At 42.2% G+C, this 19,108-nt stretch overlaps 1 protein-coding gene across 2 annotated transcripts in view; it reads right to left on the bottom strand.

Annotated features, from left to right (window-relative positions):
- The window catches only part of srbd1 (S1 RNA binding domain 1), a 45,184-nt gene that overhangs the window by 19,853 nt on the left and 6,223 nt on the right, over positions 1 to 19,108 (bottom strand). For both annotated transcript variants that reach the window (XM_068568129.1, XM_068568130.1), the window contains 6 exons: positions 15,856 to 15,959; positions 15,302 to 15,409; positions 14,996 to 15,153; positions 13,950 to 14,040; positions 13,221 to 13,328; positions 2,297 to 2,388 (listed from right to left, as the gene is read on the bottom strand). In XM_068568129.1, the coding sequence (XP_068424230.1) occupies positions 2,297 to 2,388; positions 13,221 to 13,328; positions 13,950 to 14,040; positions 14,996 to 15,153; positions 15,302 to 15,409; positions 15,856 to 15,959 (661 nt within the window). The remainder of the gene's footprint in view (positions 1 to 2,296; positions 2,389 to 13,220; positions 13,329 to 13,949; positions 14,041 to 14,995; positions 15,154 to 15,301; positions 15,410 to 15,855; positions 15,960 to 19,108) is intronic.

Here is a 19,108-nt window from a genome sequence, read left to right as displayed (position 1 = left end):
CAAATACAGCGCACAAAAAGGACACGCACAGTCTCCACCGTCCAAAGTGGGGTTGCTTTTAACAAATCTGTAAGGCCTCAGCCTGCTGCTGCACACGAGGCCAAATGTCTTTTCCATGCTGGCAGGGCCCAGTGACAAGGAGAAAAATTACAAACAACCTCACTCGCATACACACTATAACACATGACCTCACCCCCCTGAACTCACACAGGCGGAGAGAGAGGGAGAGAGTAACACAACCAAATAACGGTTCATGTCCCCTGTAAGGAAGTGCCAACTCTAGGGTTGTCATTTTTGTTAAAATTGTCAGTCCTTTATTTGAGAAAACAGTACACAGGCTCTAATAATGCATAGAGATTGACACAAATGTTTTACTCATACACCCTTTGAGCTATAACACACTGCATGATGGATACAAAAACTACAGGAAACTGTTTGCCTGTCCCTCCTGTGCTCCACTGTTTCGTAAGCGTGCATGATGTGCATGTTTGAATATCACGAGTCAGCGATGCAGCGTGCCGCATGAAGGCCGTCAGAATTCAGATCTTTGAGGAGGAACGGAGAGACAAAGAGAGAAAGAGAGCGGGATGGGATGTTAAAGAGGGAGTATGTCTGGAATCAATGGCTCTCCTCTCCCCTCTCTCCTCTCAGGCTGCTGCCTGAGATAATATTTAGACAGGGATGGAGTTTCAATCCTGGCCCTGTGCAGCGCACCACCAAAAGACTCCAAAACGCTTTCCATCTATTCCGTTTCTGACTCAATTCAATTCAATTTAATGGGCTTTCTTGGCACGTACGTTTCAAGAACAATGTTGCCGAAGTATCAACATACAATTAGTCAAAATATTTGGAAAGTATAGAATGACAGCAATATAAACATTAACACAAGATTAACATTTATAAATATTAATTGTACATACAGAGTGTATCCTATGCATGTGTGTGTTTATGTGTGTGTGTCTGGGTCTCTCGTCCACCCTTTCTGAGACAGTCCTATTCGTTAATAGAGTGCAGCTTCACTTACTGAAAGTTTATGAGCCACATTTTCAGCGGTGATGTGGCTGCTCTGTTTTTGCAAGTGAAAAAAAAAAAGGCAGCCAAATAGTTATGACTTTTCAGGAGCTGCAGACCGACTGTCACACTGCAGCAAGCAATGAAAGAGGGACAAGTTGTCCAGGAAAATTTATCCATACGCTCAATTGATTTTACTTCGTGGCGACTCTTGGCTAATCCCTCACTCCATCTCAGATCAGAGGGGACCACAGAAATAAGCTGAACACAAAAACAGATGGCTGAAATGTTGCCTATCCCCACTAGATGTCCCTAGTCCTCCCAACAGGGACGACAGATGGAAGGTGCCTTCAACTCACAATTCCCAATATACTATGTTACATGGCCACTCGTATCGACGGAGGCAGAAAAGCACAGACACAAACACGCCGTTGCCACATCCGACACTTTAGCCATAGTGTCTTGGCCCAGCACCACCTATTTTCATACCCAAGCAAAGTCAAACACTGTAGAGTTCTTATGGCTTTCATTAGGGGTATAAATATGAATCTCCACGGCTCTCAGTGCTGCTGACCACAGGAAACTAGTGAGGAATAAGCCAGCCTCGTTTGATTTATGGCTTTTATAGAGGAAGTCTGCTGGAAGCATTTGTTCTCCAAAACTCGGTGCGATTCTTTTTTATATTCTGCTGCGTTTTCGATGATGTCGTACGTGCAGCGAGTGAGGGAGAGGTGGCAAGTGAGAGAAAGAGCGAGAGACGCAAAGTAAAGGAGGAGACACGGAAGAGAGCCAGAAATTCACAGATAGTGTGACAATACTGTATGATCTGTGTTACTTAGACATCCAATAGAAGAGAGTGTATATATAAAAATTGTCCATACTATGCGGACCGTCAGAACTCTCTTTCTGCCACAATCTCTGAATCTAAACATTGGTGTAAAACTGGTACACAAGCAATTCACATTTAAAACTCAAACAATTAGCCAATGAAGTCAATTGACAAAAATGTTATGATCACAAATTATTTATCTTTGTGGTTTCGATTGCTGGCTGGACAATTGATACCATACCATAACAATTGATTTGAATAAGTCACTTTGGGCTCTGGGGAATTGATGGGAGTTTTTCACTGTTTAATCACAGCTTAATCAATGATTAAAAGAAGTGTTGGTTGCGTACCTGTACGCAGTGTCTTCCACAACACCAGTAACAAGGGGCCATACACATTTATTGATCAAAATGTTTAATAACCATCAGAGTAAGACAATTCAGTCTGGCTGCTTACCTGCACTCCTATGGTTGGGGTCCATGTCTGGCATCTCTTTGACCGCCTCAGGACTCACACTGTAGATGGATGCTCCTGCCTCACTGGTTATACTGGAGGAAGAAGAAAAAAATAATGTGGAAGGGGGGGAGACAATAGTACAAAGTGAGCCAATTAGGGTGGGTGAAGATGGAATAAAACATAGTGAGGAGTTATTACTCCTTGAAAGACATAATAGTAAGGCTTTTAAGGAAAATCACCACTGCCTCGCACCTTAAATAATGCAGCTGACAACTTCTCAAACTGGCTACTCATTTGACTCGGGTAAGCCCTTTGTATTCATAGCTTGACCTTCATTACTGACATCGTGGCCAAAATAGCATCACCACTTGTAGTCCTGCCTAACATTAAATGCACAATTACAATCTTTCAAACGCAGGAATTCAACTGAAAGCCGGGTGAAGAACCACACGCACCCCGATTACATGTACTTAGTATGTAACTATGAATTCTAAACGTATTCAGAAGAGGTCAAGTTGTGAGACCGGTAACTGATTGGGATCATTATGCCCACTTCACGGTACGGAACACACTTTGGGTAAATATAGATTCCCAATCACCTATTTTTATGTATTTTTTTGCACATTGAAACGACGCCCACTTTATTAACAGACAGTACAGCATGAGGCACGGAGCTTTCAGGCTCGCGGTCAATCGCAATCTATGTGACACTACTGCCATCTAGTGGTCATTGCGATGTACTGCTAATTGTCAGTATCTTTTGAACATGTTTTGAACAAGAGAACAGGCCACAAATATGTGTGTGTTTCTGTAGACACCTACTGCTGTCACTGAGGTCGTCAGGAAGTTTTCAAATGTGGAACATGGACATTTAATTGAGCCACTGTATGTCCCACTTGAAGCAAAAATATTTTCAGATGGGGCCAGATTTTAGTGGAATGTTTTGGTTTCAAGAGATGTACAACAAGAGCTTTCATTTGATACAGTCAAATGGTGAATTGGGGTTCAGCACTAATAAATATACACATTTTGTGTACATGTCTAGTCACACAAAGCAGTCATTTGAATATGATTACATGAAGGGCTTATTGCACAATATTTTCAGATGGAATTGAGCTGATGCTCACGTGCCAATTTCTGTATTTATGGCATTTTTAGATAAAATTAAACCAACTCTACAGGGCAACATTGGGTTTGTATGGCAACAAATTATACCATGATGTCCCATGTTAATGTATTCAGTCTAAAGTAGGCCGCTTATCATCCATCACCACACAGACAGAATGGTGGTACAACAAAGCCACTGATACCCGTGTTGATGCTACCGACATACAACTGAAGCTGTCATGTTGTTTAGTCCTTCTATTCTCCCGGCTGGATGGAGAGAGGGGGATGACTCGTAGAAGAAAGGGGGGCTTTTTCCCCCTCAGGGCTGACCAGTATGAAGAAGGGGTCAGCACCTCCTCTATGTCCACAACTCAGAATGAGGCCTTCTGTAGTACACACACACTCACTCACACGCACACAATCCCAGAGGCCTGGACCTTGCCACAACAACCTTGCCAATTATAAGTATCTTGTTAATGAGGAGTGGCAGAGGCCTTCTGATGGGACTCACATTTAAATGAACTTGTCCTCCCTCCCAGTCTATTCCCCCCAACCCTCCTCCCCACCCCCCAACCCCAATCTCTTTCCCCATCCTCTCTATTCACCCCTTCCTCCGCCTCACTGTTCTTTTTGTCAGCTCCTTATCCATCGTGCTGACAGCTGACATATCGCCATGGTGACACGGCTAACGAGCACTGGCACATGACCTTCAAGGAGGTCAAAGCAGAGCTGGTCATTAACCTGACACGCTCTGTGCGTGAGACAAAGGCACAAAGACACACGCACACGTAATGTATAAGGAGTAAAACACTGAAGATGATATGAATAAAATTCTAAAATAATGACTACACCCAAATATCTCTCTCTCTCTCTTTAAACATAGCATAAAGACAGACATGGCTCTTAATTATACCACATGGAAATCAACCAGAACTACCACTACCCTCTCATTCAGAGACAGCAGGACAATGCAGGTCAAGTGAAAGAGCGGCAGCGTCTCAGATGGTTTTGTTTAAGAAAGAGACGAAATCAAGAAGAAGAAAAAAGAACAGGAGAGAACTCAAGTTTTTGAAAAAAGTGAAAAGATATGTCGAAGAATATAGAAAAATCGAAGACGAGAGGACACAGAGAGGAAAGAAAGGGAGGCCACCAGCCCCTATCATGTCGAACTTAATTAAGGCTGCCGCTGGGGCAGCTGGGTAACAGCACTGTCATGGATACAGCTCTGAGCCCTCACCGCCATAGCGTCCATGGCTGTCGCCATAGTGAGGGCATCAAGCTGGCAGCCAGCAGAAGGTTGTCTGCTCCACAGCTCTCTGGCCTAAGTGGATGGATGGTCGAAGCATGGACATACACACACACACACACACAAACACACACACATATAGACAAACACACACACAGTCACTCTGAGACACAAAGTCAAAGATCGCCTCTTGGTGTAAAGCGATGACTTAGTGGCCCTGTAGGGTTATCATTTATTCACACTCTCTTTTGTTTTTCTCAGTTGTACACACACACACACACACACACACACACACACACACACAAACACACAAACACAGGCCTGCCTTTAGCCCAGTCCCGTCCTGGGGCAAAGTCACCAACCGGCTCCCCTATCTGTTCCCGTACTGGTCGTCTTTGAGACACACCCTTGGGCATGACACACAAACGCGCACACATCATGACCGGCCCCCTGCTGCCCCTCAAGAAACCTGACATTGGAAGAGATGGATACACACTTTGATACCTCATTACGTCCTTCTGGCTTGCACAGCCCTAATCTAAATTAAAAACAGCTCATCAGATCAGTCAGAAAAGAAGAGGGGCAATAATATCATTGTCTAATTTGATACACGGGACAAAAAGTTGGAGGGTGGGGAGAAAACACTGCAGGTCAAGAAAGAATTATTAAAGATTTAATTTTGGTTTGAATAAATTGCTATTCTTGGTGTACGGATGCAGACAATATGCAAATATGTAAAAGAAAAGATAATTCAAAGGGTCCAAAACCGCAAAATTGTAATATGACGTACTGTAGATGTTAATAAAAAACCTCCAGTGCCATTTATTTGCAGGAGTCTATTAAATCTAATTTAACTGTCATTTTTAATAGTCATTTATTTTCTATTTCAGATCATTTTCCCCCAAATATAGCTGCAGGTCATGGTTTTGCATGAAAGCATTGTGGATATTCACAAATAAGATGCAAAACTTTGGCAGACAATATTTAAACATTTTTAAAAAAAAGCTATGTAATGTGTTATTTACATTTTATATATCTTATAATCTATGTTCAGAACAATATTTAAGGTTCCCTCATTTATCTGATGATAATACCTCTGATATCTGAATAAAACAAGGCACAGTTGTGCCGTTTTAGTTATTAAAATGGCTTTATAATGAAATGTGCGGTGGTCGTCTTACAAGTACAAAGAAACTAGTGTGAGAACTCTAAGTGAGCCAAACTCAATGCAAACTTTAGTAACAGGTTACCTGATCAATCAAATCAAACTTAGTATGCCATCAGATGAAAAATGGTATCTATAAGTAACCGTGACGGCAACAAGGGGCTCAATGGGGATTCCTACCAATCTATCATTTCAACAACATTCTAGTTCAGAGAACTGAGGACTGTAAACACAAACCCATATAGCTCCATGGTGTTCTGCCTCGATCTGTCACTTTCTTTGTCCACAACTCACTTTGTGTTCAAGATGCTCGGATTGGTCTCATTTTACTGCCTTAGAAGGAGCTGTGATGTCACATATTACCAGCCCAAAATACATTCATGCTAAAAAAGACGCACACACACACACACATAACTTTCTCTGTCCCGGCTGCTCAAACAGCTTGGGTCCATTGTTCAGTCAGCTGCAAAGCTTGACCTAAGGGAGACAAATTGAGGGACGCACCATCTCTCTCTCTATCACACACACACACTCAGACGCACACACACACACACACACGTCGGGTCTGAAGACGATGACATTTTTCACAGAGAAAAGCGTCCAAATGGCAGGTGTCAGGGGCCGTCAGTCTCCAGCACGGCGCTAGAAGGCAGGCAGGCACACGCACACACACATAAACTCCAACTGCCAGTGTGAGGCACGTCTGAAAAGAGCAAAGCCTCACAGACACTCATGTCAATCTGGTAGCAGCAGAGGCCTGCACTTGTGTCACGCACATACACATACACACCAGCATGCACACACACACACACACGTTTGTCACACGTAGGACCATTGCAGGGAACACTGGGACCCGAGGGGAGGACGGCGCGGAGGCGGGTGGAAGAGGAAGGGACAGAGGCTGACCACCAGTGAGCCATGGTGGGAGATGAGAGGGGGCTGTGGGTGATATGGATGAGGCTGGCAGATATTCACTGTCCACCACCCGCGAATGCCAAAGGTCCCCAACCCGACACCTCTTTTCTACCAACAACGAACTACACACAACACACACACACACACACACAAGCCCTTTTCATGAAACATTGCTTCATCGTTGGATTATCTGCTGTAAAAAAGGAAAATTTAAAAAGTGTGTAAGACAAATTGAGGGTTTAGGGACAGAGGGTGTCATATGCTGTGCATATTGCAGCGCCTATTAAAACAAAATTGTGAATTGTGCTGTATTAAAAAGTGAAAAGATATACGAGATGTGACTCTCCTTCTCCCTTTTGCCCACCAAACGGACAACCTTCAGTCCAAAGATGGGCAGAAGAAAGTCTTTCAGTTTTCTGGGAGCAACAACTCAAAGCAGAAGCACACGCCATACTGCTCTCTACCTTTTCTTCCTACTTTTCTCACTCATCTCTGGTTAACAATTTAGACGACAGACATGTTTCCTATTTTAGGAGCTCAACCTTTTCCAATTTAACAAATGGATAAATAGATCAATTTATTATTTACGGTCGCACACATACGTGGCAAACCTGTCTTGCTAAAATAGGAAAGGATTTTAAAATGAATGTATAACTTTCCTGAAACGGTTTTGTGTTAAACATTCTTCCTCTCACTATCCTGTATTAAGTCAAAGACATAACCTCTTCATCATGTACCCATGGCTTCATGTTCCTCCTCTGAAATGAAGACACACCCCAACAGCCAGACTGAGGCCTTTCCATGCCTCCAAATCCATCCGACCCCCTGCTCTCCTTTCTATCCGACTGTCAAACTTTCGATTAGGCCTCAGTGCCTGGATCTCACTCAGTCATCGCTGGTCCTGCCACTGCATGTTCATCACTCACTCAGCCTGGCCCTGGGAGCATGCCTGGACATAGGACATGACAGGGGATACACACACACAGTCATAAATACAGTCTACGCCACTGTCCTCCAGGTCCATCAGCTCGCCAGTAATAATGATCTCACCCCAATAGGAAGGAGCCAGAGGGCAAGACGGTCAAGGTCTTGCCCTTTGGATAATCAGGCATGTTTGTGTGTCAGTGTCGGCGTACACTGTTGGCTATTTGAGTATGTTTCCTGCTGAGACTGTTCCAATTGCTCTTGGACAACTCTAAGTATGAACCAGTCAAGGAGAGAACAGTGACTACTCCTCGAAAGAGAGACGGCCCTCTCCTCGTATCAGCTGCAGAATACAACATCAGGCAAAGTCATGGCGCTGTGTGCGAAACAAGTCCAAACAAAACTGTATAACTGGTAACTAATTATATCAGAGTAACTTGATGAAGTGCATTTCAAATGTAATGAATTCATTGTAATTAATGAATGAAGTAATGAATTAACTGCAAACAGGGATGCTGACCCTCAAGGGTGTTTATGACAAAGAGTAAGCGGGTCGGTCATCTCACTGCCTTCAGGACTGACAGAGAAAGTGGTCAAGAAATTGGATGTCATTTGTTTTTGCCTTTAGCTGTGTGGTGTGTGTGTGTGTGTGTGTGTGTGTGTGTGTGTGTCTATTATCACCATTGCCCAAAGACCTCCCTAACCTTACCCCACATAATCGTGCCCTCTGATATCATTAACATCTGCTTACTGCAGCCAAACACTGTCAACGTCTCATTCTTCATGCATACAGCCCCAAAGTCTCATATTAAAATATTCAAATGTATCAGGAGTTCAATCACAAGTTGTGAGAGAGCAAATGAAAGTTAAGTTTAGTTGAACAAGCTAAAGTAACCACCGCATGCTTCAGACAATTTTTTTTTTTTTTTTTAAATGTGACGATAGTGACACTGAATGAAGTCATTTTTCCTCATTCAACTCAATCCAATCAAACTAAAAAATAACCAGCTTCAACCATGAGTCCACAATCACCTGTTCAAAATATGTTCTCAATAGGTAAAGAGTTTTTTTATTATTTCATGTTGCGACTAGAAAAAACAGACTGCACTCTTCTCTCGTCAAACAGATAGATATGCAAACACTCGACAACCAGAGCTGGTTTGCTTAGTAAAGAAGTTGAAAAAGGCCGTCAGCAGCTTTGAGCACAGTTTGTGTAACTTTGAAAAGGGTTCGTCAACCGCCGGTTAATGTGAACCCAACCCGTCTCAGGGATGTTGTCTGTAGGGTGAGCTGTTAAGATGCCAGCGCAGAAATGGGAGCCAATGAAAATATGTTCTCAAAAGTACAGGAGTTTCAACTTGAGTGTTGATAGACCTGGACTCACAATGGCATGTGTGTGTACCAATCGGCTCCTCTCACAAAAATCCAGAAAGGGCAGCTGACGAGGGTGACAAGAGACGACGGCACGTCACCAAGCAAAATGCTGCCAACTACACACACACCCACACATCTTCTGTCCGCCCGGTGTTGACAACTTGACAAAGCCTGCGTGCTCTACCAGTCAGTGCTAAACAACAACAGTAGGCAGTGTGTTAATAGTGAGCGGGTGTTGGTGACAATAACTGAAAAGGGCACATACTTATCACACAACCATTTACATACAGGTTTAAACTAGGAATGGGGGGGAAATTGATACAGTATAGTATCACGATATTTTGCGTGGCGATATTGTATCGATACACAGAAGACAAGTATTGATCTTTAATTGAATCAAGTCTAAACTTTTTTGGTCATGGAATAATAAAATCAATTAATTTTTTGTTGACAAAGTTTTCCTTTGGGGACAATTTGCGGTTGAAGAAAAAAGGTAATAAATACATACAATAGATCGCAATACTCAACGTATCGCAGTATCGCGATAATATCGTATCGGGACTGAAGTATCGTGACAATATCGTATCGTTAGACCTCTGGTGATTCCCACCACTAGTTTAAGCCACCTACAACAACAACAATAAAAAACAATTTATTTAAATCTGAAATGTGGAGTTTGTTTACTCGTATGACTAATATGTCGCACACGGATGTCCGGCAGGAGGTCTTTAAATTATTGGCACATTGTCGTCAACAATTTACAAATACAGTGCGCAATTATTTTTTTCAGTTTTTTCTATTATTTATTTCACTGTCATTTGTATGTAGATCCTTTTCATGAAATCCAGAATGAAAATCAATTTAAATTCAGGTTGTAATGCAAGAAAATAGGAACAAAGCAGGTTGAATAATATTGCAAAGCAGTGTATGTCAAAAATAATACAATTACAGAACACATGGAAAATTAATTGTGTCTGAATAAACAGCCCAACTGTATAAAAAAATAATAATAAAGTAATTTGATCATTATCCACGATGCCTAATGTATTATTGCATGGACAGAAACGAAGATAAATGGACACACGCTGATCGCCCTTTACACATTCACACCTAAATTACACAACTTAGACACTTACAAAGATACAATAATCTGCGTCCTTGTCTGTCGGTCTTCAGAAAAGGCCCCACTCCTTAAAAAAAAAAGGAGGTGACTCAGTGAGTCAACGAGTCTACTCGAACAGGACTAAGGCACTGAAAACTGCATACACACAAACACATGGAAAACATACAAGTATGGATGTCCCGCAGGCGGCCATTTCTGGCTGTCATTCCAGCTGAGCAGTGAGGCAGAAGGACAGAGAGAGAGAGAGACAGGCGGGTGGGCAAGGAAGGGTGGAGAAGGGTTGGGGGGGGGTGACACAATGAAGGCTCACTGGGAGACATGAAGCAGATGGTGCAAATGAGGCTGAGGTCTTTAATGAACTACTGCACTGTCGAGGCAGAGAGAGGAGCTCTAACAGAACTTCTGCCAAAAAAATCCACACTGGCAATGTCTTATTTTAATGGGGGAAAAAAACCTCAAACAATCTAAACCGTTTTCGTTTAACACAATGAAGACAAAACATAACCTGTATCTATGTTCACATTCCTGTGGACGGTTTTTGAGGCAGAACACTGAGCACAGCTCCTTTTAGTGGCTGAGGAAGACGGAGAGAGAGAGAGAGAGAGAGCAGAAAAGAAACGAGGGGAGCCAAAGGGCTGATAAAGTGTATAGAGCGAGTAGGTAACTTTGTAAATACATTGAAGCAGACAGGACACTGTTAAAGCTCAGCGAAAGGTCGCAGTATGCACTCACGACTGAGCCGGCTTCATATTCCTGGGCTGACTGAAAGCCTTTTCTCCGTACACCTGTCGATCAAAGTCAGCTTGAACCTCCTCGGCTATAAGGTCAGTCGACATACGCACATACCTCCGCTCGTACATATAGCAACACAAAGAATCACAACATATACCAGAAACTGGGTCAATTAATTGTGCTGGGGACATTCGCAGCGAGCACTAAGACCCCTCGCTGTTGCTGATGCTACGTGGCTCGTCTCCGTCATTGCCATCATCTTTGTTGCAGTGGTAATGAGGGTTCTCTAATGGCAGGTCAGGGTCAGCTGCGGGTCAGCCAGCAGGGGAGTAAGTCCCTCATAGCTAGCAACGGCAGTTACTGCCCTCCCATCGTCATCTATCAAGGAAGGTTTGTCTGAAGTATGCAACATTAGACGGTAACATTGCCACAGATATTTTTAAGAAGTCTTAAATAAAAAAGGAAATAATAACATATTACTGATGTCTATCAGCAGAGCGGACATGTGCCACCACAATGTCCTTAAGGGAGCTGTAAACATCCAAAATGTCACTAAACCCACCCCACATACATTGTGTTTGTCTAGCATACAACATATAATTGGGACAGCTCCATTTGTTTAATACATTATTGATTATTTAAGTAAAACATTTGTCATCAAAGACCATATCACTAGTTTAAAACGGTCTTTGAAGGAAAACAGGTTAATACTTGATTATCTTTTAACATTTAAATTAACCACCGAGTTATCTAAGGACCAGTATTTGGACTTGGCAGCTTATTTCAAAAGCCCTTTTTTTTAAGATCAAGCTTTTCTGAAGAGGACAGATGATGGAAACGAAGACAGTGGCGAAGAAGGATGGAGAGAGAGCAGAGAGGGGAGAAAGGGGGATTGGGGAAGGGAGTGACGACAGAAAGGAGACGAGGGCAGAGAATAACAGTCTGTGTCTACATTTTAATACAGACACACACAGATTTAACATCTATGTTTCTGAGGCTACATCAGCCCCGGTCCAAAGAAACCAAAGTGAGGCATAAGACCAGATGACTCCAGGGCGATATCATCTGGATAACAACAACCATACTTATGGCCAACGTCAAAATAACATCTCTCTGCTCTCCTAAAGTTCATGCACTTGCAAAAGCCTTTATTCTAAAAAACCCCACCAAGGCAAAGGCAGACCATTCACACATGTGTTAGGTGCTGCAAAAATATAGTTAATCATATCAGGTGATGTGGGACAGTCAGCCAGCACCACATCAAACAGAAGCACAACGTTCTCACGCGTTGTGAACTGCACGAATGCCATTAGCTCCAGTAAAAGAAGGAATAAGAGAGACATTATATCAAGATGTTAAAATATTGCTGCTCTGGAGGTGCTAGAAAGGGGAAAAAAATGTCTGTCGTGAAAATAATCAAGAGGAAGTTAACTTAATAAACGCCCCACTTTGACTGTTTCTGTTCTTTCAAAAAGACAGAAAATGGAACTTAAGAGAGAAAAAAGAAATGTGGGCTATTACACCAAAGGTATGACCTCTGGAGTGTGTATGTGCGTCTGTGTATGAACTGAAAGATACTGACAAACCTCTCATACGCAGACACACACTTTAACGCACGGCTCAGAATCATTCTAGGCTGTGCTCCCGACGCTAACCTCAAGTCAACAAACACACATGGAACTAAGCAGAGGGAGAAAGAGACGCAGCAAAGGAGAGGCCAGTGGTTATTATGCTTGGACCGAGGTTCTGCGCGGTTGTATTCTGAAGTGCGGACTGGGCCTGGTTACGGACAAAATGTGGACCGCAAAACGTCTCTTTAATTGGACCGAAGTGAAAAGAAGTCCAGATGGCTTTAATAGACGATATTCGCTTGAGGGACACATTCCAATTTGTCTCCCTCTCCATCTGCGTCCAGCTCTCTCGCCCCCGACACATTTTCCTCCTTTCGAAACTTTATTTTCACATCGCTAACTCTATTTCCTCGCCCGCCCTTTCCCCTTCACACACCTAACTTTCCCCTCTGCTACACGGCTACCATCATTTCTGACACACCGCAGTGTCTTCACAATCATTATATACGTCTCTCTTACTCTTTTATGAATCTTTACACAGGGAAGTATTTCCAAAAGGTTTGGAATATTTGAAAGTCTTGTACCTAAATATACAAAATGCAATGTGGAATAATAACCAATATTAACACACGATGAATCATGTGTGAGACCTAAATATAACATCTTGCCATGTAATTTAGCCCTCTGGACAGTAGGGTTCATACCATAAATGTCCTACAACCAGTTGTTTCTTTTCAGGGTCAGGGTAACTGGATGATACATCTTACCAGTAGGACACGTCCAGAGGGTGGAAACAGCGCCTCGAGATGAGGTCTGCGAAGACGGACTCGGTCTCACGACACGCCGTACCGTTACCAATGACAACCTTGGAGCAGCTAGTGTGGACAAGATGACGGGCAGAAGGACAAAGAGGATTATATTAGATAGATAGAAAGATTTACTGTCATATGCACATTAGACAGAGTTACTCCGTACAATAAAAAGCTTATTTTGCTAGGCCCAGATTTACAACCACTTAAAATTAAGAATAAAGAATACAAAAAAATGCTATGATTCTAATAGTATAATAAAAATAAAATAAGGCACAGAAATATGAAAACAGTATTGCACAATCAGTTTCACTGAGTGTATAAAGTGCACTATGCATTGTTGCAAATATTCAAGTACGGTCGTGACAGCAGCAGCCGTTCACAGTTTAGCAACCATAACACTGCCGTTAGCTCACAATTATCTTTGCCTGTTTTTAATATTATGTTCACTGATACAACAGAAAACAGACATGAGCTTAATAACTCATGTCTGTTTTCTGTTGTAAAATTGTTTTCTCATGCCAACTTTCCGATTGGCATGTATGCAGCAGCAGATTTTGGATACATGCTAACAGGAAAGTTACAGAAATAAAACATTGATTAATACAATTCATATATCCATTTATGCTACATTTTATGTACTTAACTCAACTTAAACAGTGACCTGTTATACACACTCAGCAGTACCTGTATTTGATCATGAGGTAGCGCAGTTTCTCTGCTTCTCTTTGCTGGTCTCTACTATGCAGGTACACAACATCAGTATGAAGAATCTGACCTGAGAGCAGGGAGAGGAAGACAGAGAGAGAAGACACAGTGTTGCAGATAAAGTATTGTGTTTATGTCTCTGCACTGTATATTGTCTAAAGAAGCAACAATGCCCGAAACAAATCTAATGATTTATGAACTCAACGTCTTTCCTGTTTAAGCCTCTGCATGAAGTCCAGCACTAGACCGTTAGCGGCTTCCTCAGGAGGAGGACTGCAGCTTCGACCACAAGTCACGTGATCTAACATTAAACCTGTGACCACACCCTGCGGGGCCCTGACACCCAATCCCACCTGTGTCTGTCTGTTTTAAGTGCCTCAGCATTACTTGTGGCCACACAGTCAGTCACCCAGAGGGTGGGACCTACCCTTGCCCAGTATGAAGCCACACCCACTGAGACACATGCTGTGACATACAGTAGAGCACAGCAGGCATATAAAAACACACATGCACATGTGCACGCTAACACATAATCCACTCACTATAGGGTCATGCCAACTGGCATCTAGTCTCCGACATGCACGCACTAAGCACTAACACTAAAATGTAGGCCATTAGCCATGAATCTGCAGTAGATAACTGATCTACTCTCTTCGAAGTTGTGACTACAGTTAGATACAAATACTGTCGGTGACATACAAGTGGGCTGTTCCTAAAAATGTTGCAATTTCTGTTAATGCTTATCAAAAGTATCAACGACTAATTATGAATCGAAGGGAAGACTAATGAGGAAAAAGAAGTTGAGCCTAATTTGCATATCTTTTTAATACTCCTTTTGGATCAACATAGGAGGACAGGATACACCCGCGTCAACAGGCATCGTCTAATGTGATGCAGCCGCCATCCTGTGACTATATGTGCTATGATAAAGAAATATTGTGGATGGCTATGGTCTAACGAGGATTAGAGGTCAAACTGTTTTAGATGCAAAAGTAGGTGGTATTCACCACTGTGTTGTCACTTACTAGTCGGGGAGAGAACTGCCAGCTTACAACCATGTCTAAAGCCAGGGTCCACCCCGATGATGACACAGCCCCTTACTGGACACAACAACAGGCGCTGCCGGATGTTTCGCACAAACATGGCGATGGACTCCTTCTCTGCTGCACTGGTCAGCCTCGTCCTAAAGAGACGCGATGCGAGAGAGAGACAGAGAGACATGGGGGACGATGGGTAGAGGAGTGGGGGAAGATATGAACCAAAAGAGTGGGGAAAAAAGATTATTAAAGAAAATCAAAGTCTGCGAGCACACTCGCACACGCGCAAAATACCTGTAACTCCTCGTGAGGAAAGGCAGAATAAGCCTTTTATAAGAGTCTTCTACAGCATTCTTGATGATCGCACGAAGCTCTTCTTTTGCAAACGTCCTCGGCCTCCACCTGCATTAGAACAGTGGGACAAAGGTTTGTTTTGTCTTTTTATGTGCTATTTCCACTGATAAATTACATTTATAGAATTAAATGTCACTTCTGGAAACTAACTCCCTCCCTCTCAGGAGAAAAATGTTCAAGCAACCAAAGTGTTGCACATATGGTGTAATGTTAACAGACAATTTCTTTAAAACATCACAGCCTCATGAATAAATAAACATCAATACATTTTTTACCTTAAATTTACATGTATCAACAATTTCCTGCTAAAATTTCACAATTTCTTGATATATACTCAAATTCAAACGAATAAAGAGTGATTGAAATCAAATGATGTAACAGTATGATTTAATAATCTCCTATTTTTATTAAAATGTAATTTGTGGAGACTATTTTCTTTTTTTAAACCATTGCAAATGTTATTTCTCACAGTAAAAATGTATCGCATCCCTGACCTGTTGTTGATGCACCACCAAGTGAAGTCACTCTTCACCTCGTCGGGAACGTTCACTTTCACTGTCAAAATCTTCAGACTCTCACCTCGGTTAATAGCCAGGGTCTGTACAAAAACACACACAAACATTCCCTGTTTGATGCAAAACAACAAGCTGCATAAACAGTGCACATGAAGGCAGAGAGGATATGTAGGTTTTACATTTTGTAGTTTGCTTGTAAAATTGTAAAACAGATATATTTCTAAAACTGTAATTGTGTTTTACATTGAATACTTTTAATTTAACATATAGGGCTTTTTCTTGGGGTTAGACAATACAAAATGTGTATAAAAAAATACAAAATATAACACACACATGCGCCCAAACCTCCACACCAAACCGAAATCTCTTCACTCTCAACAGACCGGCGTGTAAAAGTGATGAGCCTAGGAGTATATCCTGTGGCCAGGCCTGTTGTGTTGTGTGCTGGTCCCCCCTCAGAGGAACTGTTACATGCTGTTAAGCAAACTGTAGTAAGTGTCTGACCTTTTCAGTGGGGAATCTTTAGCCTGCCACAGAACAGGGCCAAGAAACAAAACGTCAATCTGGAAACCAAGCGGAAGAAACAATCTGACAAATGCCACCACTACGCCACCATCAGCGCTGAGACCGCAAGGCCTGCTACCCCCACCCGCACCCACACACGTGGTGCCACAACCATTACCACTCAGCAGCACCCTCGGATGAGCTGAACCCATATGCGCCACACACACACACACACACAGAAATAAAAATATAAAACACAGCTAATGGCATGGCAGAGGCCAGAATTAATGCAGCGAGCTTGCTTGAATTATGATGAAAGTTAGATTTCTCTTCTGTTGGCATGTTCCTGCCCTGGGCTGACACACTGACTGTGATGAGATTTCTCAAACAATCTTCATCAAAGCACTGTTTAACATGCTGCTGCAAGGAAGCAAGGTAGAAAAACACTTTGTTCTGGGTTCTTTGAACATCTGGGTAAAGCCCATGAGTGACATTGAAGTAGCAAATACAAATTGGCCCTTCCTAAATCGGTGTTTTATGTGTTTAACGTTTAAAGTTTTTAAATGGATGACATACGCAAAATGATCGTGATGCATTACAGGCTGATTTCTACATGTTCTACACCTGTTTGTTGGATGTGGGGTTGAACACGCATTATAAAATATTAAAAAAAGAACTCTACGAGTATCAAGTGAATAATACAAATGCTTTCAGAAAAAAAGAAAAATGGCAGTAGTTCAAAGTTTCATACCAAAAAACTAATTCTTTTGTGTCAGAATACCTTCATCAATCACAAATGCTATGATGCAGGTTCCATGTAGCAGAAAATTGACATTTTTCAAAGCTCATCCTGCCATATGTTGCCTAATCATAAACATATACTTAAAGGCAATACAGAGGAGCACTGCTAAAAATCAAAAATCCAAACTTGTGCTTCTTGGCATCCTGTAATTTCATGACCAAAAAAAACTCAAAAGGAGACTTCCCTTTGCCCAGTTGCCAAACCCTAACTGTGGTGAAAGCAACTATGCCCCAACCAAAAACACAAAATATGTGGCTGTCTCCAACAGTTGTTGCCTTCTGCGTCCTTGCTCTGTTTTCCTTGGTCGCTGGCCAACGTCCCCGCTGATGATAAACAACCTAGTGTCTGTATGTACGTGACGTCTCTCCGTTTCTGCCCGTGTTAGGTCACCGGTGGGAGACGGAGGGTGATCTCAGAGGAAGGGTGATGTGAGACACAGTGAAAAGCGTGTGTTTGTGTGTTAGATGGGCCAGGAGTGACATATGGCCAAGTGCTGGCCAAACCCTGACGAGACCAGACAGAATGTCTTTCCTAGACGGTCCTTCATCCGTCCACCCGCCCCCGAGGGCGGGCAGTCAGCCAACGACCATCCTCTCTCTAGCCGTCTCCTTCTCTCTCTCTCACCCTTTCTTTAGAAGAATACTATCAACACGTCCATCCATCCGACATATCAAGGATGCACAAAAAGATACACACATACCGACACACACATACACACAGATTCACAGCACATTTGCACACGTTTTGACCCTGTTGACACACATGAGGCGTGATAGACACTGGGTTTTAATTATTTATACTTAAAAAAAGACCCGGAAAACAGCCGTCAGCAGATCCACGCAGGGTTAATACATATTTTCCATTTTAAAATTCCCCGACTCAGACCTCACCGTAGATTTTTCAGACCATATTTGACATCTAAGTACAAATAGCTACTTTATTATGTGAATAAATGGTTTCGAATCCAACTGTTATCATGTATGTAAAATAAATGTTATACTGCGTAGGAACCCAGAGAAAGTTAGGGCTTATCAGTAATAGTGCAAATGGGAATAAAACTAAAAAGGGAAATGAGATTTTATTCCTGATAAACAATGAAAACTGGTGAAGCACATGGAATGTCAGCTACATTCAGGGAATATTATTCTTTAGAACGGCCCAGCACGATACGCTGGCCTTTTACACAAACATACTGGCAGCTGAGGGAGAACCCCGTACTCTTCTGTCTCTTTTACACCGTCTTATTACGTCCAAAAACAAACGCAACAAAGCACGGAGTCGAAAGGTCTTTGACGGGAGAACAAACTTCAGCTCAGAATGAGGAAGGAGAGAGAGGAAAAGCATATCAATTAGCACTTACTGTACTTCATAGTTTAAAATGGGGCTTTACCAAATGTGTTAGTATTTATTTAATGATCTCAGTTGTAAATATTTACTATGAGTACAAATTACCAGGAGAAGGAGATTAAACAGACCACAGAGCAACATTTAAAATAGTTAAATGACTACGTCAGATACATGTACATTTTTGGGCGGGAGCTTTCTTCTTAAAAGTATAGATCATTGTTTATTTAATGTGTGAAAAAATGTAATTGATATTTGTTGTTGTACAATTTCTAGATAATTATATTGCTTGAACCGACGGCAGTTATTTTCTTTGCCAACAGTAAAACTAAGGGTTTGTGTATGCGAGTGACAATACAAACAAACTTGTTTTTCTCCAGCTGTCCATCAAAAAAGAAGTGTTCAATTGATGAAACAGTTCCATTTACCCACGCTCCTCTGCAGGCGAGCCCCACACTGAAGCGCTAAACTACCATTTGATCATAACACAAATCGCATTAAAAATAGCCCACTGCACATTCAACAAATCCGCCTTGGCACACTGAAGAGAGTTAATAGCTATAAGGTAAATGTGAACCCTCG

The sequence above is a fragment of the Clinocottus analis genome, unplaced genomic scaffold, assembly GCF_023055335.1.
Source record: "Clinocottus analis isolate CAN_PGR_092001 unplaced genomic scaffold, fCliAna1.0.p SCAF_8, whole genome shotgun sequence".
NCBI classification, from domain to species: Eukaryota; Metazoa; Chordata; class Actinopteri; order Perciformes; family Cottidae; genus Clinocottus; species Clinocottus analis.
This window is presented reverse-complemented; position numbering and strand designations above follow the sequence as displayed.